The 25974-nt window shown below is 50.6% G+C and overlaps 2 protein-coding genes and 1 pseudogene across 9 annotated transcripts; 1 reads left to right on the forward strand and 2 right to left on the reverse strand.

Moving 5' to 3' along the window:
- The first annotated feature begins 3833 nt into the window (after positions 1-3833).
- On the forward strand, positions 3834-25974 carry TRIM72 (tripartite motif containing 72). 7 transcript variants are annotated; one of them, XM_077907407.1, is made up of 8 exons: positions 3834-4260; positions 14555-14714; positions 18149-18545; positions 21744-21839; positions 21930-22160; positions 22643-22665; positions 23595-23713; positions 24665-25974. In XM_077907407.1, exons 2-8 carry the CDS (start codon positions 14557-14559, stop codon positions 25237-25239), a joined length of 1599 nt encoding a protein of 532 aa, XP_077763533.1. In that variant the 5' UTR covers positions 3834-4260; positions 14555-14556; the 3' UTR covers positions 25240-25974. The 7 variants fall into 7 exon arrangements, with proteins under 7 accessions (XP_077763533.1, XP_077763531.1, XP_077763530.1 ...); XM_077907405.1 differs by lacking the exon at positions 3834-4260 and adding an exon at positions 4938-5105; XM_077907404.1 differs by lacking the exon at positions 3834-4260 and adding an exon at positions 6287-6438.
- On the reverse strand, positions 5802-7618 carry LOC144319394 (apoptosis-associated speck-like protein containing a CARD). 2 transcript variants are annotated; one of them, XM_077907411.1, is made up of 3 exons: positions 7175-7602; positions 6838-6891; positions 5804-6321 (listed from the first exon to the last, which is right to left on the reverse strand). In XM_077907411.1, the coding sequence occupies exons 1-3, from the start codon at positions 7446-7448 to the stop codon at positions 6062-6064; spliced, it is 588 nt and encodes a 195-aa protein (XP_077763537.1). In that variant the 5' UTR covers positions 7449-7602; the 3' UTR covers positions 5804-6061. The 2 variants fall into 2 exon arrangements, with proteins under 2 accessions (XP_077763538.1, XP_077763537.1); XM_077907412.1 differs by lacking the exon at positions 6838-6891 and having other exon boundaries at positions 5802-6321; positions 7175-7618.
- On the reverse strand, positions 8964-9692 carry LOC144319395 (ORM1-like protein 2 pseudogene; annotated as a pseudogene).

Raw genomic sequence — 25974 nt, forward strand, 5'->3', positions numbered from 1 at the left:
TGCCCTGAGCCAAAGGCAGACGCTGAACCACTGAGCCACCCAGGCGTCCCTTTTTAAAATTTTGAGAAAAAGCAAGAGCAGGGGTAGAGGCAGAGGGACAGGGAGAAGCAGGCTCCCTGTTAAGCAGGGAAGGCTGATACTCGAGGCCTAATCCCATGACCCTGGGATCTTGAGCTGAAGGCAGACACTTAACTGAGCCAACCAGGCGCCCCACACAGTCTGCTGTCCTGCAGCATCTGACAATTTTGTTTTGGGATCAGGGCTGGCTAACTAAAAAGAGGGGAGGTGAAGGTAGATGTTGGGTGAGGAAAGGTGTGTTTGCTGCCTGCTTTGATGTAGTCTTTAGTTTGGGTCCAGCCCCTACGAGTAAACACGTTGCATCTTTGTTTCTGCAGGTTTCTTCCCACTCCACTGCATCCTCTTGGCCCTTGATCATTTGCTTTGGGTTTTGTCACTAGATCTCACTTTGACGCTAGTCTGCAAGAGAACCTAACCTTGACTGTTAGCTAGGGTTGGCGGGGGGTGTCCCATCTGCAACCATTTCTATGCAGTTTTTACAGAACTCAGATTGTTTCCTTCCTTTGAGCCCTCAGTACTTAGCCTCCTTTCTCCTATCTTTATTACTTTAAAATTTTATTTTTAAGTAATCTGTACATACAATGTGGGGCTTAAGAGTCCCCAGGCATCAAGAGTCACATGCTCTTCTGACTGAGCCAGCCAGGTGCCCCCTTCTTATCTTTAGCTTTTTATTTAGGAGTAGTTTTAGACTTCTAAGGTATTAAAAATAATCTCTTTATCTCTCTGTGAACTTAAGATCTTAAATGGTGCATGCCTAAGAGCTAAAGAAGTAATGTCAAGTGGATCTTGCCAGCACATTGACTTTAGGGCTTGTAGAAATAATTGGGCCCTTGATTCATAGTGTTAATAGTTAGAAAAGCTTTTGGTGGGGGGCATGTTGGTGGCTCAGTCAGTTAAGTATCTGCCTTTAAGCTCAGATCATGATCTCTAGGTTCTGGGATTGAGCCCTGCATTGGCCTCTGCTCAGCAAGGGAACTGCTGCTCCCCTTAACTCTTCCTCTGCTCCTGTGAGCACTCTTTTTCAAATAAATCCTATTAAAAACTTTTGGAGGCTGTCCAGTCTAACCCTCATTGAGGCAGGAATAGATGAGGGGAAAAGTACTTAATGAGCAGGAGTTTGGGTCTGGGAATAGTGCTCTCACAGCTCTTCGGACAGTGATGTATTTGGGGCTGTAGTGCCGGGGAGAAGGGCTTTTTTTTTTTTTTTTTTCCCTCAAAGATGATTCTTAGAGTGAGGTCATGTGTGCTTTTGAGTGCAAGGTGGGAGGGAGGGGCAGAGGGAGAGAATGGCATGCAGACTATGCTTATAACTCAGAGGCTTCAACCCTGAGATCATGACCGAGATGGAGTTTGATGTCCAACCGACAGCCATCAAGGGACCCCAGAAAGAAGGTCTTTTTTTTCCTCAAAGATTTTATTCATGAGACCTAGGCAGAGACCTAGGCAGAGGGAGAAGCAGCAGACTCCCTGTGGAGAACCTGATGGGGGACTTGATTCCAGGACTGCAGGATCATGACCTGAACCAAAGGCATTTGCTCAACTACTGAGCCACCCAGGTTCCCTCAGAAGGGCTCCTTTAACAGAACAGAGCCACTAGTGTGAGGAGAGGAGAGGAGCTGGAAGTATTGGGTTAAGGATTTGGGATTCTCTGTGCTGCAGTGTGAACCAAATTAGGTGGCTTTAAGTGTAGAGCTCTGGAGGAACCTCAGTGGGATGAGTATGGGAAGAATAAACATTGAGGGGAACAGGAGCCAAGCATTCCAGGTAGCATCCTGCACACACCTCGGTGGCAGTGTTGTACAATTGTACCAGTGCCCTGTAGCTGATTCCATTGTAACTTGTTCACTTTTGTGTCCTTAGAGTTTAATTGTAGCGCCTTCAGGGAGTGAGAACTTGTCTGATAGAGATTGACAGGACTTTTTAAAGGTTTTTAATTTTTATTTTTCCAGAGTTTCAGAGAAGGACAGCCTATTTACTGTCTCCCTGAGTAAAAAAGTACATGTACATCCTGATATGGGATGGCCTCTGCAAACAAACTGAGATGGAGCCAAATCCTCTCTAGCAATGTGTCTAAGTTGAACACATGAATTATTTGGGGATTTTGTTAGCATGTGGATTCTAATTCACTGTGTAGGTCCAGGTGGGACATGGATTCTGTGGCAGTGTTGGAAGTTCCTTGTTCAACTGCACATTTAGTTTATAATTTTAGAGATTCTTTTTCTGCTATTTCCCTCTACCTTACCCCTGTGAAGGGGGGAACTTTGTAAAGCTTTCTGTATAAATAGTGCTAGCTAGGAGCTAAGCTAAATGTCACCCTATGGAAGGTTGAGTTCTGCTTAAAGATTTTGCTAAATAGCACAGGTTTTGCCTTTTTTCAGAATTCTTTGTTCTGGGCTTAGTATCAGGCATGGTACTGGGTAGGGGCATATTCAAGTTTGCAAGGAGACCAGTAATAACTTTCTTTAAAGACCATTTTTAAGTAATTTCTACACCCAGCATGGGGCTCAGACCTAAAACCCTGAGATCAAGGATGGTGTGCTCCACCAACTGAGCCAGCCAGATGCCCGTTATTTTTTCAGTCTTCTGTTGATTGGTGGTTAGTGCAAATGTTGATTAAGGTGTTTTTTATGTTAAGTCACTGGGGAGCTTAGGAACAAAAACATCTTAGAGGAGGTATTAACACTAACGTGTACTGGCTATGGACCAGTTGTTGCTGGTGATGAGTTATATCCTATTATCTCTATAAGATGGGAATGCTGAGGAACAGACTGGCCATAGGCTCATAACTGATGTGAAGTGGAGCAGGGATTGAGTTTATATCCTTTGGCTGTAGAACTTGTGTCTTTGACCATGATGATGTGTTGTAGTTAAAGACTTAAGCAGAAATAAGTTCTTCAGAGCATGGGTGGCATAGTAAAGTGTCTGACTCTTGCTTTGGGATCAGGTTGTGATCTTAGGATTGTGAGCCCCTGTGTGGGGTTTGCTTGAGGTTCTCTTTCTCTCCCTCTGCCCCACCCCCTGCTCTTGCTCTCTAAAAAATAGTCTTAAAAAAGTTCAGTTGTCCTGTGCCTCCTCCCACCCCAGTATCCCCAAGGAAAAAAGCTCCCAAGAAGTACTAAAAGAATAGTTTCCTAGAACTATTTCTTTTGCCTCAGGCCTGCATTGTTTTTTTTTTTTTTTTTTTTTTTTTTAAGATTTTATTTATTTGGGACCTCTGTGTGGCTCAGTGGTTGAACGTCTGCCTTCAGCCCAGGGCATGATCCCAGGGTCCTGGGATCGAGTCCCACATTGGGCTCCCTGCATGGAGCCTGCTCCCCACTCTGCCTACGTCTCTGCCCCTCTCTCTCTCATGAATAAATACAGAGAAGGGCAGGCTCCTGGTGGTGAACCTGATGTGGGATTTCCATCTCAGGACCCTGGGACCACAGCGTTGAGCCAAAGGCAGACAGTCAACTGCTGAGCCACCCAGGTGTCCCTGTAACTGCTCTTAGGATATCTGTTGTGTAAGAAAAGTGTTAGCTTGGTCCTATCATCTGAGAAAGTTTCACGTGTTTTTTTTCTTCCCCTAAGAATTTTATTGAAAGTGAGAGCCCTAGCAGGGGAGAGGGGCAGAGGGAGGAGCAGCAGACTCCTGGCTGAGTAGGGAGCCCAACGTGGGGCTCAGTCCCTGGACCCCAGGATCATGACTTGAGCTGAAGGGAGACTCAGTCACCCAGGAGCATCTTCATGTGGAGTTTTTTTTTTAATTGTTAGACGCTAGAGATACACAGTAGCTATCAATTGATTACTTTTTGCATGCAAAACACTTGTACAGATCTTGAAAAGCTTGCCTTTTTATGAGGGCTCAGTCCTGTGTAAAATAGACCCAACATGGTTTGCTTTATGACAACGGTCCTGGGAAGGATCACTGGAGTCCAAACAAAGATCAGCCTGTGGGCATGTTAGGACATGTATGTTTCAAGGTGTCCAGAGTTAGGGGACAGCATGTCCTAGGAAATAGGATATGAGCAAATATTGCTGGAATCCTGGGAGATGTGAAAGGAAGATAGAGGTTGGAATCCTTAAAGATCAGGCTGAAAGAACTGTTCGCATGTCCTAATGTTAGAAATGAGTGTTCTTCCGCGATCAATTTTGATCACACCAGCCCTTTAAGGTAGACTACAGATAAAAAGCTTGTTGCAGGTAAGACATTAGGCATAAGCCAGGTGGCAGCAGTGAGCTTGAGAAAAGGTGGTTAGATGTAAGTTGGATGAGCTAGCTAGCACAAACGTTATTAGTCTTGGATATTAGTCGTTCTTTTTTCTTTTCTTTTTTTTTTTAAAGTAGGATCCATGCCCAACATGGGGCTTGAACTCAAAACCCCGAGATCAAGAATCACATGCTCCACTGACTGAGCCAGCCAGACACCTCTGGATGATAGTCTTGGAAGTTAGTTGGAAGAGCTAGTATCCGCAAGACTGATTAAATCGGGGCTTTGTGGAATGTGTTAGGATTTATTATTTATTTTCTAGTTAAGATGATACCGCCTTACGTCAAGATACAGGGATGACGAAGGGTGACCTCTTTTGGACATGGCAAAGTCCTTGCAGAACATATAAGTGAACGCATTTCAGCATTTTATGGGGAGGCTGGCTAAAGGACAAGCCTACAGGAAACAGTGGTTTGACTGATTGCTCTTTTTGGAAAGCTCTGCTTTTCCAAGTAGCATTAGGAGTAGTTAGTCCCATGTGATGGCAGGGTGGCCTTCATGGTGGCCACATCTTACCTTAGTAGCTTAGTAACACTGCATTTGCTAGTTCTTGTGTCCTCTAGGTGAGAGATTCAAAGTGAAGTCTGCACAGTTCATTGTGAGCTGGTGCATCATTGTGAGTGGTGCAGAACCACTCATGGTGCACCTGTATGCCTGGATCCCCTCTATCTGATGATCTAACCCCTAAGAATAGAATACTGGTCTGGTGTACCTGCTTGTTGCTTTCCCTACCTACCTCCATCCTGCTTCAAAGCCAGAAAGAATCTGGGTGCGAAAGGTATGTAGAATGTGATCCTGGGATCCTGGTTCCCCAACAGCTTTTGCAAGGCTCCTTAAGTGCTGTTTCTTGGAGAAAAATACTATTTCCCTTTAGGCAAAAATTAAATCGAGAAGAAACTGCTCCTAGACTCATTCCCAAAGTTTTAGTTTTGTGGTTGGCTTGTTTTCTGGGCAAAGTATAACCTGTAACTCCTCTAGGGGGTGGCAGGGAGCAGAGAGAACAATTAAGCCAGCTGAAGTCAGTGCCACAACGAATCCTAGAGTTATGCTTGATTTCTTGTGCTCTTCTATGTTTAGAGGATACGGTCTCTCCTTGAAAATTTCAGTGCTCTAATTTTACTTTTTTTTTCCCTAAAGGAAAAAGTGAAAGAAGATATGTAGACTTCGTTTGTTGTCAAATGTCTCTGACATAGCTGGCCTGTTACAGTTCCAGACCCTTTGTACATACCTCTTTATTTTGGCTAACTATGGTCTCAAAGGCAGACTCTGGGGTAGCACTGGAGGAGCTTCCAAATGGTAAATGAGGGGATAATCCATGGTGACTGAGGCAGAAAGGATGAAGTGTTTGGGGGCCTGCTGCCTAGGAACAGGCAGTGAAGTACAGCTTCACTTGGCCTCGGCAGCATTTACATACATAGCATAGCTCTGCATGTGCTTCCAGGCTAGAATTGGAAAAAATACACAAATATGAGTGGGCTTTTTTTTTTTTCTTGAAGATGATTTATTTACTTATTTGAGAGAGGAGTGCATAAGCAGGGGGAGTAGGAGAGGGAGAAGCAGGCTCTCTGCTGAGACCCTGGGATCGTGACCCAAGTGGAAGGCAGTCGACCAACTGAGGCACCCAGGTGCTCCCCAAGGTGGATTTTCATGTACTGTGTATATATAAAGAGATTCGGGGTGAGTCGGCTGGAACTGCCAGGGATTGTATGCAGGGCTGCTGCTGGGGAAAACACCTCAGCTTTTCTCCAGGTCGGCCACCAGGTAGGGCTGGGTGTTCCTCAGGGCCGTAAGGAGAAGATCTTTGCAGGTGGTGTTCCAGGCTGGAGCAAAGCTGAAGAGCTTCCTCATTTTCCCTGGATTGGTAGACTCTGCCCGCACTGCCTGGTACTGCTGCTCTGACAGGACTTTCCCATACAGGGCATCCAGCACCTCATCCACCTCTGTGACACGTGTGATGAGGGCGGCCCGGTGCTGGTCCACAAAGTGTGATGCTCCTGGTAGAATGGAAGAGGGCAGCTGAGCCAGTTCCAGGGTGGATACTGGGGCCCAGTCCTGCTGAGCACTGCTTTCTTCGGAAATTGGCTCTGTAACTCTAAAGGGTGGGGCTCAAGGTGGGCAGTCCATAGGTGCTACAGATACAGTGGGTTGAGTATAACTTTCTCTTTTCCTTTCAACCCCCCCCCCCCCCCAGGTGTGGCCCAAGTGGGTAGGAAGGGTATGCCCAACTTTGCTCTCCCAGTGTTCCTGTCTGTGTGTGGGTGTGTGTATGTGATGGGGTGTGGCTGGAGAGATTGGGAGTGAAGGTCTCACCTGGTTTACCTACCATCTGTTAAGCCTGGAGCTCAGCAGGTGCCCCCCCCCCCCCCAGGCGTGGCCCAACAGGTGTGTAGGTGGGTAGGAAGATTAGGCCCAGCTTTGCTCTTCCAGTGTTACTGGCTGTGGGACACAGCTCCAGGTAGTGCTGGGGTGTGGTGGGGTGTGGCTGGAGAGGCTGGGAGTGAAGGCCTCACCTGGCTTGGCTGCTGTCTGGTAATCCTGGATCCCAGCAGGCCCTGGAGTGTGGCCTGTAAGGAAATTAGTCAAGTGATCCCTTGCCCTTACTGCTGTGTCTCCAGTCTCTGGGGTCAGGGGCCCCTTGGTCCGGAAGCCAAGGTCTGGGCAGAGCAGGGGAAACTTCCCTTCCTAGCAGGAGGAGCTTTTTTAATTTTGGAGGGTATGAGGAACAGAAAGTGAAAGAACCCTAGGGACAAACGTTGAGGTGGGGGCATGGGGGCTAGTATAGTGAGAGGGTATAGGAGGAGGCACAGGGATCTGGGCCCCTGCAGGGTGTGGAGGGGTTGTGCTTACCTTTGTGTGAGGTCTCCTGCAGCCGCTCTGCTGTCTCCTGCATGCCAATGTCCCGCAGCACGACCGCAGTGAGCTCAGCACCGTACTCTTCCAGATAGAAAGAGACGAGCTTGTCTGTGAGATCCATGGCGTCCATAGGCAGCAGCGTCCCCCGAGGGATGCGCCCGTAGCCTTCACGCAGGGGCACTGAAAGTAGCTTCATCTTGAATTTCTTGAACTCCTCTGCAGTTAGGTTCTCCAGTGCATCCAGGATGGCGTCGCGAATGCGCCCCATGGCTCTGGGGTCCCCTGCTGCTGTCGTTCACCCGGGATGTCTGTGGAGCAGGAAGTCTGCTCCGGGGCGGGACCTGGAACTCCCCGCCTTCTCCCGATTCCCGCCTTTGCCCCAGCCCATTGCCCGGTGGCAAAGGGGCCCCAACTACCCCATTGGTTTCCACCCACCAAGGTCTCCAGACTGAATAGTCCAGCCATTGGGGGGCGCCAGGATTGCATCCTCAGCTGATGTGTGAGGTGGGACCTGGGAGACTGGGCAGAGAAGGGCTTGTGGGGCAGCACCTGCATTTCCAGACTTCTAGTAACTGGCACAGACCAGGAACCTGGTTTATTGAAGTACCAAGGTTTAGAACCTTAGAATTCTAGAATGCTAACACACATTTTCCCTGAGCCTTAGCATCCTCTCTCACACATCATAGAATCTTAGAATCCTAACAGCTAGAACCTTGTAGCTTACCAAATTCCACATAGTGGAGAGAAAAGGTGTAAAAAAAGGATGGAAAGTAACTGTGCTTTTTCTGTTCCTCAGTTTCCTTATCTGTAAAATGGGATCATTAACAGTCACTAATTCTTAGTAAATACTTCAGCATAGCATTGGCTACCTGATGGCCTCTGAAACCTTGCCAGATATTTAGCACCTGGGACAGCCAGATTTGGGTCCCAGGAGCTGAATTTCTAGGGAAGTGATGATGAGACACTTGTAATGAATGGTTGAGAAACTTCTTGAGGGAAAGTCATGAGTGGAGAGCCACTCTGGGCCCAAGAGATTTGATCTAGAAGAGCAAGTGAAAGGTGGCACGAGTAGGTATTGGAGCCCAAGCTGTGCCTGAAATCCTTAACTTGCCTTTGACATGGCTGGGAAGGCCCTGTTGGTCTGGTCCCTGTGGGCCTCGTTGGGCTTGTCTGGTGCCACACCCTGTTCTCCCTCTATCTGAGGGAGTTCCAACCACTCTGGCCTCTCATTTCCTCAAATGTGTCACACTCCTCAAATGTGCCACACAGCAAAGGAGTAGACTCCTTTCAACATGCTGTCCCCTTGATCTGGAAATCTCTTCTCTTTGCCTGATATATTCTTGAGACTTTAGGTCTCCAGTTAAATGTCACTTCCAGGCATCCCCTATTAGAATGTGAGGTTGGTGAGGGCAGTGACCTTGTCTGTCTTGTTCATTGCTGAATCCCCAGCATCAAGAGAGTACTTGATACCCAGGAGGTACTCAGTGAAGATTCGCTAAATGAAGGAATAAATAAGGCCGTGTTACCCGCAGCATGTTATATTGGAGAGCTTCCAGCAGGGTAGCAGGACCTAGTCCCCATCCTTGTGCATGTTGCCGCACATGGTCCGGGTGTATTACCATGGGTGGCACCTGTGGTCCGACAGCCAGTGTTCCTTGGCTTATGGCTGTTTGTTCTTTTTTTTTTTTTTTTTTGGAAAAAAAAGTATTATAAGGAAAATACACAGCAAAACAGAGCTGGAAAGTGGTATGGGTAGAAAGAAAAAAATCACAAAACAAGCTGCTCAGTTACCAAATAAGCTGTTTAAACATGGCTTCCTGCTGTGAAGGAGAGTGATTTAACCCTTATCTTTCCCACCTTTCCTGATTCAAAAAAATCTGCTCTTAGGGCTGGGCCCCGGGAGCCCCATTTTCCAATCTGTTCTCTTCCTGGAGTTTGGGAAAGGTTATATGGTTCTCAGGCTTTCAAGATACAGAAGACAATACGGAGAAGGAAAGGATGTTCTAGCCCTTTGGTCCAGTGTTATCCCCAGCCCTATCCCTCAGTATTTGTTGATGCCAAAGAGACGAACCCCGTGGAATTGGGGTAACTTAGGCAGCAGTACACTAAGCAATGAGGCTGTGTTGATGAAGTGAGCAGCATCATACTTGGTGTAGAAGCTGGCCAGGAGGTGGTAGAGTATAATAGGAGAGCTGCTGAGGAATTGGTGGGAAGAGGTAAATTGGAGCCCGTAGTCCATCTGTTCCCAGTGTCAGTAGCTGAGCCTTCCCTTGGTCAGGGGTCTCAAGGGGTGGCCCTTTCACTGTATGTAAGAAGACATACATAGCCAAACTATGGATGACGTTGGTCAGGGTCCTGACAACAGGTATGCTGAAGAAGGGGATGCTGAGTAGAACCACATGCAGCAGTCCTACCAAGATGATGTAGGCCAGCCAGATGCCCTGGCTATTCATCACGCGAGTGTTGGGGTTTACTTCGCTGTGTGCCACCCCCACATTCATCCTGCGGCTTCCCCAGTTATGGTTGTTTATTCTTGTGCCTCTTCACTGGTCTTTATCCTTTTAGAATCTCCAGCTCATTTTGTACACAGTGGCCAAAAGGCTACATCTTTCTAGCCCACATACTGATCTCATCCCACCCCTGTTCAGAAACCTTTGACTCCCCAGTGCCCTCAGAATCAAGTCCAAGCTCCTTGGGTACACCTTTAAGCTCATTGGCCTCTGGACTTCTTTCCACACGTGCCACCTGTTCTCTGCTTGGCCTCTTTTCCTTTCTGGCCTACTTGATGAGGTACTGCTTGTCCCAACATCAGGAGTCACTTCATTGAAATAATAAAAATTTGAGCTCCCTCTTTAGACTGTGATCTTTTACATGCATTATTTTGAAGCCTGGCAACAGTCCTTTTTGTAAATAGTAACCCCATTTTACCAGTGAGAAGACAGGCTCAGAGAGATTAAAGGACTTGCCCAAGGTCATATAGCCAAGAGGGTCATATAGGTTGTTTGTCTAGCTTTTGAATTTGTTCTCTGTCTACTCCTTGTTGACTTTTCTGTCCTCTATGCAAAACGAATTATTCCTTCACATGTCTGGAGGATGCCTTTACGAGGCCTTTATCTTACAGTGTCTGTTCACTCTGTTTTCCCACCAGACTCAGAGCTCCTTGAGCACCCACTGTGGTCCATAGCAACTACCACAGGGCTTGGCATAGATCCAGCCTTTATGGAATGACGAAAGAATCCTAGCATCTAGAATCATAGAAACCTGCTCTTTTCACATTGGTAGAATATTAAATGCTTTTTTAAAAAAGATTTTTTTATTTTTTTTAAAGATTTACTTATTTATTCATGAGACACACAGAGAGGCAGAGACATAGGCAGAGGGAGAAGCAGGCTCCCTGTGGAGAGCCCGATGATGTGGGACTTGATTCCTGGACTTGGGATCACATCCTGAGCCGAAGGCAGATGCTCAACCACTGAGCTACCCAGGTGCCCCATCTTAATTTTAGAGCGAGTGTACACCAGCAGGGGGTGGGGGGAGGTGCAGAGGGAGAGGGAGGGGAAAGAATCTCAAGTAGACTCAAGACCACGTGGAGCTCTCTCTCCCGGCCCTGAGATAATGACGTGAGCCGAAACCAAGAGTTAGATGCTTAACTGACTGACCTGTCAGAGCATCCCAGTGCTTTGGATTTTTGAACCATGGAATTTTAAAAACGACTGCCTGACTTAACCCCCGTATCGAGCAGGGACGGACCCCTTAGCTACATGGCCATTTTTCTATAACTCTTAAATCCATGTTTGGATGAGATGGCCGTGGCCTTGAGGATGGGCTTTTTACAGCTGGTGTTCTGGGGGTGATGGCACTGAGAATGTGTGCCATGGTGGTGTGACACTGTATCTTCCCTCGTCCTTGCATATCATCACTCAGGACCCTTCTGGGCCTAGCTTGTCACTGGCATCCAACTCCAGTCACATTTCTGCTCACACATTCAGACTGGGACACGGAAGATCAGGCTGTGATTTTCGTCTGACATCTCAGAGCAAGAGCTATCCCTTTGGTGGGATGTCATAGGGAGCCAAGGGACAAGGGGCTGGAAGGACAGCTATTCCTTTCATAGAAACAGAAGCTTCACTAGCCAGTGGACCCCAGTGAGAACAAGTGACACTTTTTGGCAGGTGGATGTGCTCTATGAACATATTGTAGACTCTGAACTCAGAAGGGAAGAAAGGCTTTCGAGAATCTATTTTATTCTGTTTAAAAAATAAATCACTTTTTTTTTTTTTTTTTTTTAGAGAGAGTGTATGAGTGGGTTGGGGAGAGCAGAGTGAGAGGGAGAGAGTCTGAAGCAGGCTTCATGCCCAGCACGGAGCCCAATCTCATGACTCCGAGATCATGATCTGAGCTGAAATCAAGAGTCAGAGGCTTAACCAACTGAGCCACCCAGGTGCCCCTATTTTGTTCTAAATAGATGTATTAAGGATCTTCTAGAGACCTGTCTGCATGATAAGTGCTGGTGGGAGATAGTAATAATAGCTTTCATTCTTTAGAATTTACTGTTCTAGGCACTGTACTATAAGCACTTAACATGCATAATCTCATTTAAACCTCCCAACATTGGGATGCCTGGATGGCTGAGTAGTTGAGTGCCTCCCTTCAGCCCAGGGCATGATCCTGGAGTCCCAGGATCAAGTCTCACGTCAGGCTCCCTGCATGGAGGCTGCTTCTCTCTCTGCCTGTGTCTCTGCCTCTCTCTCTCTTTCTCTCTCATGAATAAATAAATAAAATCTTAAAAAAAAATAAACCTCCCAACATCCCTGTGAGGTGTGTGTATTTATCCCACCTTACAAAGGAGAAAACTGAGGTTTTCAGAAGTTGCTTTGGAAGCCAACAGTGGTAGTAAATGAGGAAACACATTGAACAGATTGAACCATCTGACTCCTAGGCCCAAATTCCAACCACCATCTTAAATGTTCCCACTCTCCTCAAACATTGACAAATGGCTTGGAGAGATTATGTATATGGAAATTCATGCCTCCTCCAGACTGTCCACAAACATCTTAGAAAGGTTGATGTTACAATGATAGTAATGATAATATTGCCTCCTCTTTGCAGAAAGCTCTAGAACTTACAAAGTACATTCAGAAGATTGTGGAATAATGGGAAAAGCAGGAAATGAGTGTGTCAGACCCAGCCAGATTTGATTCCCAGATCCTCTTGGTTGTGTGACTTAGGGAGGTCACAGCCCCTTTCTGGGGTCCACATTCTATAACATTAATTCATTCACCTCATCAGCCCAGAGAGAAGCAGGACCCCAAGAAGGGCAATGATTTGGGCAAGATCCCCTAGGGAGGTAGGGGCAGAGCCTACTTGTTCCTGGACACTGCCAGTGTGATTTCCATTTGGGGAGGTAGGGAGTAGGAACTTTGGGCAGCTCTTTGGGAAACCATGATAATTCCTTCTCCCTCAACACCTCCATTTCTGGGGGGAGTACTAAGAGATTTAAACTTTGATCCCTGGCAAGGAAAGAACTTTCAGGTGGTACTTTAGGCCCACCTTTGCCCCCTGGACTAGAGCCAGAGCTGTTGGTGGTGGTAAGATGCTTCCTGGGTGTGATTTTCCCCACCCAACAAAAGTAACCCTTGATAGCTGGAACCAGATTGCTTCTTCTGTGGCCAGGACCACAGACTGCCAGAGGATTGGGCAAGCCACTTAATCTCACGCCTCATGGCCTCTATGTAAAATAGGAACAATGCTGGGTTATTACATGAGGTTATAAATGAGATTATGAGGTTATAAATAGATTAAGAACATTTAAATGCTTGGAATAGGCCTGGCATATGGTAAGTGATTTGGTCATTTTAAAGTTTTTGAGTTTCAGTTTCCCAGTCCCTAAAGTAGGAATGATGTTATTGACCTTACAGAGTTGTAGGGAAGATTCCTTGGAATACTTATTAATAAAAATTGTTATAATATCAATAGCCAATATTTATTGAATTTTTCTATGGGCTTGGCATTGTTCTAAGAGCTTTATATGAATTAGCTTGTTGAATCTGCATAACAATCCAAGAGACTTTTTTCTTTTTTTAAGATTTATTTATTTGAGGGATGCCTGGGTGGCTCAGCGGTTGGGCGTCTGCCTTTGGCTCAGGGCATGATCCTGGAGTCCCACATCGGGCTCCTTTCATGGAGCCTGCTTCTCCCTCTGCCTGTGTTTCTGCCTCTCTGTGATTCTCATGGATGAATAAATTAAAAAGATTTATTTGAGAGAGCACACTCGCCAATGGGCAGGGTGGGTAGGGGATGGGGGAGGTAGAAGGAGATGGAGAATCTCCAGCAGACTCCCTACTGAATGCACAGCCTGACATGGGGCTTGATTTCATGACCCTGATGAGATAAAACCTTGAGTTGGATACTCAGCTGATTGAGCCACCCAGGTGCCCCAATCTAAGTCTTTTTTTAAAAGATTTTATTTATTAGTTCATGAGAGAGAGAGAGAGAGAGAGAGAGAGAGAGAGGCAGAGGCACAGAGGGAGAAGCAGGCTTCCTGCAGGGAGCCTGATGCAGAACTTGATCCCAGGACCCTGGGATCACGATCTGAGCCAAAGGCAGACGCTCAAACACTGAACCATCCAGGTACCCTGCCTCTAAGAGTCTTAATAAAAATCCTTACATGATTCCCATTTTACAAATGAAAAAATCAGGTTAAGTGACTTGCCCAAAGTCACATGAGGAAAGAGTGGAGTCAAGATTTGAGCCTGGTGGTGGCAGTCACTACCTTATAGGCCCTTGGGTGCCAGCACACTGTCTCTGGCATGTATGTATGTATGTATGTATGTATGTATGTGTTTATTTATTCATGAGAGACACCGGCAGAGAGAGAAACAGGCTCCGTGCAGGGAGCTCAGTGCGGGACTTGATCCCAGGTCTCCAGGATCACACCCTGGGCTGAGGGTGGCGCTAAACCACTGAGCCACCCGGGCTGCCCTCTGGTATTTATTTAATATAATATCTAGTTTAATCCTCATAACAACCCTACAGGGATGGTATTATTATCCTATTTATCTTCATATTGTAGCTGAAGATCCTGGAATTCAGAAAGGTAGGTGATCTTCCTGAGAGTAGCCAGCATGAGTTTGTGACATCAGCATTCAGGACCTGCTTTTGCTCTGGTCCTGATTGGGGGATTTCCACCTTCTTTCAGCATTTATCCAATACAAGGAGCTTTCACCTTCTATGGCATTTCTGACTTCAGCCATTGGGAAGATCTGCATGATAGGACAAGGACAAGCTGCCCCCTTTGAGCCTCTGGGCCCCAGGGACTTCATAGAGTTCCATCTTACAGTTAGCAACACAAGTCTTTATTTCCTCCTCTCCCAGATATGGTTCCTCCAACTGGCTGTAGACATGCAATGTCCCTCCATGGGTCAGAGATCAGATCTGGCCCATCTACAGCGAGAGATGTCATCTTCTGTCCTGGGCACCCACATCCTATTGACCATAACCCTCAGCCTCAGCCTGCCAGTGATGGAAACTCCAGGTGAGATCGACATTCAGGATGTTGACTTTTTGAGTGGAAGTAAAGTGGTTTGTGGTTTCAGAGATGAGCTCCAGATACACTCTAATCCCTACCCTCTCCTGTTTGGGGAAATCAAACTCCCCTGGGTTTCTCAGGGTTCTGGTAAAAAGCTCTAGTAGCTTCCTGAGACTTTCAATATCCTGAGGGTAAAATCTGTAGTCATTTGTGTTGTCAGTTGCTCTGATCCAAAAGAATAATAAAACTTATCTCTTCCTCAGGGGCCTAAATGATGATAGCCTGTACAAGGTTCCTAGGTTAAGCCCAAAGGTGCCAGGAAGCCTGGGGTAGCTTCCTAAATGGGCCAACAGGCAACATGTAAGAGCCTCGTGTTTAAGAAGAAATGAGCTTCAGAACCTGGAGACAAGCCCAAAGACTTGTCATATTTAGAGTTTACTCATGCTTTTGAAATGCAATTCATTGTTTATCTAGACACTGCTTTGGGATTTAACATTATTAGAAGGAATGGGAGGTTCAGTTCATAAATACAACTTTTGTATGTAAATACAAGAATGCTCTGCTTTTTCTCCCCAAAGTCTGCATTTTCCTAGGATTTTGATCAAGCACATGAGAGTTAATCTATATTTCATCAACGAGACTTAATAAGACCATCTTTCATATTAATCAATTATAAGATCATCAAGATGATAGAGCTGTGCTGTCCTATGTTTTTTTTTTTTAAGACTTATTTATTTATTTATTCATGAGAGACACAGACTGAGAGAGGCAGAGACACAGGCAGAGGGAGAAGCAGACTCCATGCAGGGAGCCTGATGGGGGACTTGATCCTGGATCCCGGGATCACGACCTGAGGCAAAGGCAGGTGCCCAACCGCTGAGCCACCCAGGAGTCCCCACTGTCCTATTTGATAGCTACTATAAATATGCAGCTCTTGAGCACGTGCAATGAGGCTAGTCTAAAATGAGATGTACTCTAAGTATAATATACATACCTGTTTTCAAAGACTTAGTATGAAAGAATGTAAAATATTTCATTAATAATTTTTTAAAAGTAAGCTCTACGCCCAACATGGTGCTTGAATTTATGACTCCGAGATCCAGAGTCGTATGGTTTACCCACTGAGCCAGCCAGGCACCCCGCATTAATAATTTTCATATTGGTTACATGTCAAATGATAATATTTTGGATACATTGGGTTAAATGAAATATATTCTTGAAATAGAAAACAAAAACAAAAGGAAAAACCCAAAGATTTGAGCTGAGGTGTGTAGGGAGCTACCTGGCTCCTGCGGAGATTTAGTTATTTGCCAAAGAGTTGGAGTGAGAAGATCTTTAAGCAGGGAAGTGGAACAGGTGCTTTCTTCTCTTTGATAAGCAGGGAAAGGAAGTCTCCCTTGTTGCTCACCTCTAGGGTGTCTGGCTACCCTCATGGGGCAGTTAACTTGGCTCTCATCCTATCATCCTAGGGCACAGGGAGCCAGATGTTTACTATTTGCTAGGAGAGATGGAATAAGTCTGTCTTTGATCCAGAACACCTCGTGTGCACATTTGGGATAAAATTAATAAAAGTGAACATCAAAACCCAAGAGAGGCAAAAAAAGAGTCCAAAGAGGGAGATTATCACTGAAACCTAAGCAGAACCTCAGAATGTGATGGAGGGAGGGAGAAATGGACAAATCCAGTGAAAGGCTAAGAAAATGTGTCTGAGAGGCCAAAAGAGAAGAACCCAGTGAGCTTGTGTGTTTATTCATTCACTGAGTATTTTTTGGGCACCTGCAGTGTGCTCATGCTTTATTCTAAATTGGAGACAAGCAGTGTACAAAATTTATATTCTGGTAGGAGAGATCAGTAAAAAAAAAAAAGCAATAAGTAAAATATTGCTTGTCAGATGTTAATAAATGTTATAGGGAAAATAGAGCAGGGAAAGGAGATGTGAGAGTTAAAATCAGGGAGTTAGGAAAAGCCTCACTGAAAAGGTGACCCCGGGTAAAGATTGGAGGGAGAATAGGATGGGAACCATGTTTGAAGGAGTGTTCCAGGTGCCGGGGGGGGGGGGGGGGGGGTGGTGGTGATGGGGGGGGAGGACAAGTCTGAAGGCCAAGGCTGGAGTTGGAGTGAGCAGGTGGGGAGGGCTGAGAGGAGAATGAGCTCAGCTTCAGCAGGGACTCGTAGGCCACAGTGCTGAGGACTTTGGTTTTCATCCTGAATACAGTTTAAACTGAGATTTGAAGTCTAAGCGTGTAAAAGCCCAAAGCTCTCAGGGCAGAATCAGCTTCTGGGCTACAGGCTATGGGTTCAGTCCCTTCATTTATTCGTCTGTCCCTCTATCACTCATTTCCCAAGCACTTAGGGAGGCCCACTTTGCCCCAGGGCCTGTGCTGGGCACTGGAGAGACCTTCCCCTCAACTTTGGGAGGCAGAAAACCTTTCAGAGTGGGCTGAGGTCCTGTCCGCCTGCAGGTGGAGCTGGTACTGTCAGTGTGACATGGGAGAGCCATAAACTTGGGTAATAAGTGGGTGACAAGCTGGGGAAGGGCCACAGGCAGGGAAGGGGGAGGCTGGGGAATCCGTGGAGGTGGGGTGAGGGAGAAAGGAGAGACTCTTCCTAAACGTTTCTGTCTTTTCTGTGGTATGGGAGGCCCTGTCTTCCCGCTTGTTGTGATTTCTGGCTCCAGGCTGAGCAAGGGAGGGGACAGTGCGATGGGCCAGGACAGGTGGCCTTGACATGTGATGCTTGCCCGCTGACCACTCAGTCTTCACTTTTAGAACGGTTTCCAGAAGTGATGGCAAAGTGTGGGCAGGACAACTAAATATAGTCCTGGGGCCAGGGCTCAGTCTGGGAGGGTCTATCTACTATTCACTCTGTGCTTCCACCCGTGGTGTCCACTGCTGGCTTCGCCTGTGAGTCCCCTGCCCTTGCTCTGAGCTTGCTGCTTGTCCTTTGCCTGTCTTCCCTAAGGCTAGGCTTGACCTTGAGTGGGCCTCCTGGGAGTCTCTTTTTGCCCAAAATCTCCAAACAGCCCTGTGAGTCCTGTGGGTCCTGTGGCCCTGGAGATGTGGGGGAGGGGAGGCCTGGGGATCCTGGAGAGGTAGGAGGGTAGCTGGTGGGGGCTCTGGGGAATTTGGGGCAGGGGCTGCGGCCTGAGGCTGAGCCAGGGGAAAGTCAGTGGTTAAGACCACACCCTGGACTCGTGTTTAGGAACTGGGTATGAGACAAGGTCCCCGTTAGCCACTATTTTGGGGGCTGGGGCTGAGAAATGCAGCTGATACTTCTTTGGGGATGGAAACCGAGTCCCCCTTTCCTCTTGGCCAGAACCAGAGCCCCTTTCTGTCTGAGACTTGACGTCTTTATAGGCTGGGGATCCTCCCAATCTGGTCTGGCCCGGGGCTAGTTCGTGGCTCCGCTGAGCCTCCCTGACGGGCCTCTCCTCCACCCAGGTCCATCATGTCGGCCGCGCCGGGCCTCCTGCACCAGGAGCTGTCCTGCCCGCTCTGCCTGCAGCTGTTTGACGCGCCGGTGACCGCCGAGTGCGGCCACAGTTTCTGCCGCGCCTGCCTGAGCCGCGTGGCTGGGGAGCCGGCGGCGGACGGCACCGTGCCCTGCCCGTGCTGCCAGGCACTCACGCGGCCACAGGCGCTCAGCACCAACCAGCAGCTGGCGCGCCTGGTGGAGGGGCTGGCGCAGGTGCCGCAGGGCCACTGCGAGGAGCACCTAGACCCGCTCAGCATCTACTGCGAGCAGGATCGAGCGCTCGTGTGCGGCGTGTGCGCCTCGCTCGGCTCGCACCGCGGCCACCGCCTGCTGCCCGCCGCCGAAGCCCACGCGCGCCTCAAGGTGCGGGCATCGCGGCCTCCGGCGGAGCGGGGGGCGGTGGGACCGGATTGTTGGCCGCAGCGGGGTCGGGCCGCTCTTGGGGTCGCCGCGTTGACCTGGATTCGGAGCTTCTGGGCCCGGGGCGCCTGGAGGAGCGGGGAACTCCAGGGGGCGGGGCGAGGCCGCTCGGGAATGGGGACTGGCCCCGGAAGGCGGAGTCTGGCGGAGAGGCGAGCCTGGAACCGGCACTCAGGGGCGGGCGCTGGGGAACCCGAGCGGCCGGGGATGCGGGGGCCGCGGCCTCCGGGCAGAGCGCGCTGAGCCGGGAGGAGAACGCGTGCCGGCGGCCGGGGCGCGGGCGGGCAGCTGGGCGGAGGCTCCGGAGGCTGGGACTAGAGGGGTGGCTTTTGGGGTCGGGCGGCCGCCAGGCTGCTTCGCTGAGGTCCACGTTCTGCTCCGAGCCGCAGAACTTGCTTGTGTAGGCCCGAGGGGCACGTCCAGCGGGGAGGGCAAGGCCGGCCTGGCGACGCACCTCCGTGAGCATGCCCAGGTTGGCACCGCGACCCAGAGCCAGGCTGCTTTTCTGGATGGGGCTGGAAGTCTGGAACGCTTCCAGAGCCCACACACAGTTGTGCGCACCCCAAGGTTCGTGGTTCCCACGGGGGCCCAGAAGAGACACCCAGGCGTTAGCAAATAGAGACGCAGACACACGCCGGCTCGCCCAGGTCAGACGTGTGGCAAATCACACGCAGTTGCTGCAGGAGAGTATGAGTCTAACACAGGCCCAGGAAGGTCCATCAGGGAAAATTTGTTGGGCTTCGGAACAATAAACGACAGGTGTGGGGGCGGGAGGAGGCGGGCTCTAGGGGGGGGTGCTGAGGACTAGCCCCCGGGGTGGAGCTGCCCCCCTCTTCTCGCGAATAGGTGGGTTGTGCTTCAGCGGGTTATCTTTACCCAGGAACATCAGCGTTGCCCTGCTCTTCTGCTTGCCCCCCTCCCCTCTAAAGAGGGCATGTCCCTGTCCTCAAGCTGGTATTTGAGGCCCCCGGACCGGACTCCCCCCACAGGGACACAGCCTCAGCGACCCTCCCCCTCCTGCCTTGCCCAGTCCTGCCTAGGCCAGTTGGTGGTCTCCTAGACCAGTGTAGGAGCTTCCTCTTCCCAGGAGCTTTCCCAACCCAGGCTCACCTATGCTGGTAACCCCAGAACTCCCAATCTGGTCGAGAGAGAGAGAGAGAGAGAGAGAGAGAGAGAGAGAGATATCTGCGAAGAGGGAATAGAGTCTATGACATGGAACAGAGCACCAGGTGACCCAGGAGCCTTGAGGGGGCAGGTGGGGCGGGATACTTTCTGCCAGGATCTGCATTAGTCCAATCCTAAACCGCAGGGAGGCGCCGGCAGGAATTCTGAAGAAGGGACCCAAGGAAGGATCTGAAGGAGGAGACAGGAAGGCTGGGGCGCGGCTGAATGCCTGGGTCCTTGGCCACGAAGAAGGGGGCTGGGTCCAGAGACTGTGCACCAGGACTCAAGCAAGAGTGGTCGAACGGGATCTGCCGGGGGCGGGGGACGGACGTGACCGCCTGAAACCTGCATGCCAATGACGCGCAGCAGACTGCTTTGGGGTCGCAGGCATAGTGGGTTGGGGGCTGCCGCAGCGGCCCCCGCGCAACATTCTGAGAGCCTTTGTGCAGCGGCTCCCCCCCAGCTTCAGTTTGAACTTCTGGAGCTCATCTGTGGTCAAGTCGTTCCCCGCCGCGCCCCCTCCCCCAGCCCCCGCGCAGCCAGGAAGGCGTCACGCTTCTTCCTCATGGCTTAGTCCTGTCGCCCCAGAACCTCTGACGGCTCCATGCTGAGAACCACCAGGTCTGCCCTGTTCTGCAGCAGGCCGGGCGTGGCCCCGGAGAACGTCCCAGGAAGGAGCGTGACCTGGGGGCTGGCCAGGGGGCCATGAGCCCAGTGGTGCAATCCTGGGGCTTCCGCTCATCCCCAGAGCCTAGAGGGTCTCTCAGTTTCCCTTAGGGGAGTGGGGGGGAGGCCGCGGATTTGTCACACCACCAATGAAGTGAGGCAGACTGCTCCCATCCTGCAAAAGAGGAAGCTGAGGTTGGAAGGCACAGGGGCGGGACTGGAACCCTCCGATCCCTTTCCCCTGCAAAGGGGTGGCTTTGTCAAGAGCTCTTAGGAGTCTCCCTACACCTGCATTTCAGGATTCACAAACTGACAGGCCCAGGGTAGGATCCAGCCCACAAGTGTGTTTGGTGACATAGCAGACATCCCTTCCCTTCCCTTCCCTTCCCTTCCCTTCCCTTCCCTTCCCTTCCCTTCCCTTCCCTTCCCTTCCCTTCCCTTCCCTTCCCTTCCCTTCTTTTCTTTCTTCTTTCCTTTCTTCTTTTCTTTCTTTTCTTTTTTTGTAAGCTTTACCTCCAACCTGGGCTGGAACTCAACACCCAGAGTTCAAGAATCGCGTGCTCTATGGACTGAGCCAGCCAGGTGCCCCAACACAGCAGACATTATTAAATGGCCTGCCCCCACAGCCCTTGGGTGTGCAGGAAGGTTGACTGGGGTGTTTTGCTATGGTTCTGCCTTTTTCTTTTTTTTAAGATTTTGAGAGAGAGAGAGAGAAGGAGAAAGAGAGAGAGAGAGAGAGAGATTATGAACAGAGGGGGAAGGGCAGAGGGAGAAGCAGACTTTCTGCTGAGCAGGGATCCCAGTGTGGGACTTGGATCCCAGGACCCTGACCCTAACCTGAGCCGGAGGCAGACTTAACCACCCAGGCACCCTATGGTTCTGCTTTTAAGGATGGGGTAAAGCCCAGGGAGAGGAGGAGGTTGCATTTCTTCTTCATACATTCTACACTCACCCAGAGAGGCCTGCTGTGTGCCAGTGCTGTACCTCTCTGCTGGAGGACACCAAAGCACATTTGTGTTTGTCACTGTCACAAAGACCTGTGCCAGGGGTGCTAACTGCTGAGGGCATGGGACTGGGAAGGGAAGCCAGGGAGGACTTCCCTAAATAGACAATGGGAGGGTAAGGCATGCTAGACATTAGGACTAGTGTGAGCAAGGGCCTGGAGATCTGCACATGAGTTTGGGGAATGCTGAGATGCTCACCTGGCTGTAGGGGGAGCTGGCATTGAGGCTGAGCCAGAGAGGGTAAGTTTGGGGTGGGAGGTGTGGGGAAGGATCAGCCCCATCACCTTTTTGTACCTCACCCCCCCAGACACAGCTGCCACAGCAGAAACTGCAGCTGCAGGAGGCATGTATGCGCAAGGAGAAGAGTGTGGCTCTGCTGGAGCATCAGCTCATGGAAGTGGAGGTGAGGGGCTCAGCACAGCAGGGCCTGGGTACTGGGCATGGGGCTGGGGGGCTCGCTCAGCTCAGTCCTTTTGCCTGTCTGCTCCCACAGGAGATGGTGCGTCAGTTCCGGGGGGCTGTGGGGGAGCAGCTGGGCAAGATGCGGGTGTTCCTGGCTGCACTGGAGGGCTCCTTGGACCGTGAGGCAGAGCGCGTGCGGGGAGAGGCAGGGGTTGCCCTGCGGCGGGAGCTGGGGAGCCTGAACTCTTACCTGGAGCAGTTGCGTCAGATGGAGAAGGTGCTGGAGGAGGTGGCCGACAAGCCACAGACTGAGTTCCTCATGGTGAGCACTTGGATGACCTTCCCTCTCTGCTTCTCAGCCAGGGTTCAGGGCCTAGAGACCCCATCCCATTGTCAGACATGGACTTTGACATCCAGAGAGGGACAGGGACTAGGCCAGGTCGCACATCGAGGGAGACTGGGCCCCATGACTGCTGTTATGGTTGTTTAGGTTGTGCAGTTTAGGACAGTGCACAAGGACACTGAATCTAAGTGGCACCATTCATGTCACAGACGTTGTAGGTTTGTATGTTTATTCGGACAGTCCTTCTACCAGGTGGAATTGGTCTCTTGAGGAAAGGGGGTACATTTATATAGTTCACACAGAGATAAAGGGCTAGGGTTGGCTTTACATTCTGGGTTTATTTTTGCTTTTCTGATTCTTTCTGGCCCCACACTTAGCATCCCCTGTGGTCCACCCATCCTCAGAAGTTCTCACTGTCTCCCCTCCCTGCCTCACCTCCATTTCTTTCTCTCTCTTTCCAGAAATACTGCCTGGTGACCAGCAGGTGAGATCAACGTGGTCTACCCCTTTTCCCAACTTGCTGTAGTCTTCAGGGACACTGGCTGGCTCACCCTCTAATCCCAGACAGCCTGTACACCCCCATTCTGTCCACCACAATCTCCCTGCATTTGTGTTGAGCACAGAAATGAACCTGAGCTGGTCCTCCTCCTCAGGGATCTCCCAGACTGATGCTGGGGATGGATGTGGGTGGGGACACAGGCATGAGTATGTGCTCTGTGCGGGTGCAGTCATGAAGGGCAGGGTGTACTGGGCAGGCTTCCTAGAGGAGTGAACATTTGTGTGGGGCGCTGGAGGAATGATGGGAATTGGTGAGGTGAAAAGTTGGGGGAAGAGGCCCTGTAGGCAGAGGGAAGAACCAATGCCAAGACTGGCAAGAGGGAGGGAAGATGAAGCCAGTGTGGTGGGTGAGGGCAGACAGAGGGCTATGGAGCTTGAATCTTATCCCCACAGAATGTTCTTCTTAAAAAAAAAAAAAAAAGTTAGGGCACCTGGCTGGCTCAGTTGGTGGAGTGAGCGACTCTTGGTCTTGGGGTTGTGAGTTTGAGCCTCATGTTGGATGTAGAGATGACTTAATAAGTAAATACATTAAAAAAATTGTGGTAAAACATACATGATGTAAAATTTGCCTTTTTAACCATTTTTTAAGTGTACATTTTAAATTCGATGGTATTAAGTACATTCATGCTGGTTTGCCACCATCATTGCCATCTCCCTCCAGAACATTTTCATCTTTCTGAACTGAAACTCCAACAGAGTTGTAAGCCAGGTTGTGATGCAGGAGAGAGCCTGGAACCCTATCATGACCCCTGTCCTCCTCTCTTTGGGGTAACACCTCCTGCCCTGCCCCTACCCTATGCCTCCTCCAGGAAGTCCATCCACAGACAGCTCCCACTCCCCACCCCCTGCCCCCAGGCTACAGAAGATCCTGGCAGAATCACCACCGCCTGCCCGTTTGGACATCCAGCTGCCTGTCATCTCAGATGACTTCAAATTCCAGGTGTGGAGGAAGATGTTCCGGGCTCTGATGCCAGGTACTGGGAGAGGCCACCTCTGGGTTCACGTTTGTAACTGTGTGGTTGAAGGCAGGTCCCAGCGACGTAATGGAGCCTCTCAGTCCCAGAAGTTATCAGAGAAGGTGCCCATTGTCCCTTTACCCTCGTCATCAGAGAAGGTGCCCATTGCCCCTTTACCCTTGTCATCTGGGCTCAGAGAAGGACCTTGGAGGGCATGGGGCTTACAGGTGGGTGACTGATGTGGTGATGACTCTGCTTCCTGAAAGGAAAGCTGCTGCTGCTGCTGGCAAGCAGGGGAGGCTGGGGTCTGAGGTTGAGCCTTGTGTGATCCTTGGCCAGTTCCTGCCCCATCTGGACAGCAGAGATGATAATGGAATTGGAGGCCGAGGATCTGCAGAGCTGGCACCTTGGGGACGGGCCGAGGCCAGGCACTGACTCTGGTGGCCCGGCTCTGGGGAGGCCCCTGAGAACTCTGCCTCTGCTCCCTGAGAGCTAGGTCACAGTGAGGAGCCACAGGTTACAGAACTCTAGGACAGGGGCACATGGCTGGTATAGCCCTGCCTGGGGGGAGGTGTGGGGGGAGGGGGCTCTGTTTTCCAAGGCAGGACTAACCCCAGCGAGAGATGGGCTCGAGACCGCTGAAGTCATACAGCAGCGTGAGGCAGGGGCCTGCCTAGGACTGGGCTTCCTGTCTCCTGCTTTGTGACCGGGGCCTCAGCTACGGACTTAAATGCTCATATGGCCCTAATCCTCCTTACTTGGAAGGAGGCAGTTATGGCCTCGTTTTCCAGCTGAGCCGGCTGAAGCTCGGAGAGGTACAGGCTTTGGGCCAAGCCAGTAAGCAGAGAGGGATTCACCTCCTAGGGCTGTGTGTGGGGGGGTGGTTAGAGCAGACCCGCAGGCCCCTCGGTTGGGAGAAGCTTGCACGGGTGTAGCCACGCAGGGCCTGACCACTTCCCCTCCTGGCAGTTACAAAGGAGCTGACCTTTGACCCGAGCTCTGCGCACCCGAGCCTGGTGCTGTCTCCCTCCGGTCGCCGCGTGGAGTGCTCGGACCAGAAGGCGCCGCCGGCCGGGGAGGATCCGTGCCAGTTCGACAAGGCCGTGGCGGTGGTGGCGCAGCAGGTGCTGTCCGACGGCGAGCACTACTGGGAGGTGCAGGTGGGCGAGAAGCCGCGCTGGGCCCTCGGCGTGATCGCGGCCCAGGCCAGCCGCCGCGGCCGGCTGCACGCCGTCCCCTCGCAGGGCCTCTGGCTGCTCGGGCTGCGGGACGGCAAGATCCTGGAGGCGCACGTCGAAGCCAAGGAGCCGCGCGCGCTGCGCACCCCGGAGAGGCGGCCCACGCGCATCGGGATCTACCTAAGCTTCGGCGACGGAGTCCTCTCCTTTTATGATGCCAGTGACCCCGACGCCCTCGAGCTGCTCTTTGCCTTCCACGAGCGCCTGCCCGGGCCCGTGTACCCCTTCTTCGACGTATGCTGGCACGACAAGGGCAAAAATGCTCAGCCGCTGCTGCTGGTGGGGCCTGATGGCGAGGAGGCCTGAGCCGCAGGCTGGGCTGGGGAGGGGTGCAGCGTCCTGCAGGCCTGGAAGGAGATGGGGGCAGGCATGGGTTGCCAGAGTTGAAGACAGGGCCAAGGGGTTGGGGACTGGAGACTCTCAAGAGTTCTGAGAAGTTGGGGGTGGAGTTTGTGGGGAACAGAGCTCTAAGGTCAGGTCAGTGAGATAGTCCCAGTTTGGAAACCAGGAGGCCCAAGGGTTCCAGGAAGAAATTGAAGTTGAGGGAAGGAATGAAAAGGGTCAGGGGTCTAGGGGGGAAGAACTCTGTCGAGCAAGGAGACCCTTCAGCCTCACATCCCCTCCTTCTTGGCGGCCTTGGAAGAGGGGGTCCAGACTCAACCATATGGAAAGATCTTTCCCTTAGCGGTTCTCCAACCTGGGCGTGCATCAACACAGCTTTTTCAAAGCATGTCATGGTGACTTGTTAAAGCAGAGTGCTAATTTCTGGTTCACTGGGTCTGGGGGCAGACCAAAATGTTTGCTTTCCTAACAAGTTCCTGGGGACATGCTGTTGCTGTGGGTTACAAGTGAGATCACCTGGAGAACCATGGCCTTAAGGCACCACAGTCTGCTCTGGGGGCTCTCTGTTACATAGACTCACTTATCAGATAGCTATCAGCTCTCAGGAGTAGAAAACCCACACTATCTTCCTCTGGAGATTCAACACCCATTTAAAAACTGCCAGAGCCCATGCTGAGTGAATAAACTGACCTCCAACTA

The sequence above is a fragment of the Canis aureus genome, chromosome 8 (genome assembly GCF_053574225.1).
Source record: "Canis aureus isolate CA01 chromosome 8, VMU_Caureus_v.1.0, whole genome shotgun sequence".
In the NCBI taxonomy this organism is placed as follows: domain Eukaryota; kingdom Metazoa; phylum Chordata; class Mammalia; order Carnivora; family Canidae; genus Canis; species Canis aureus.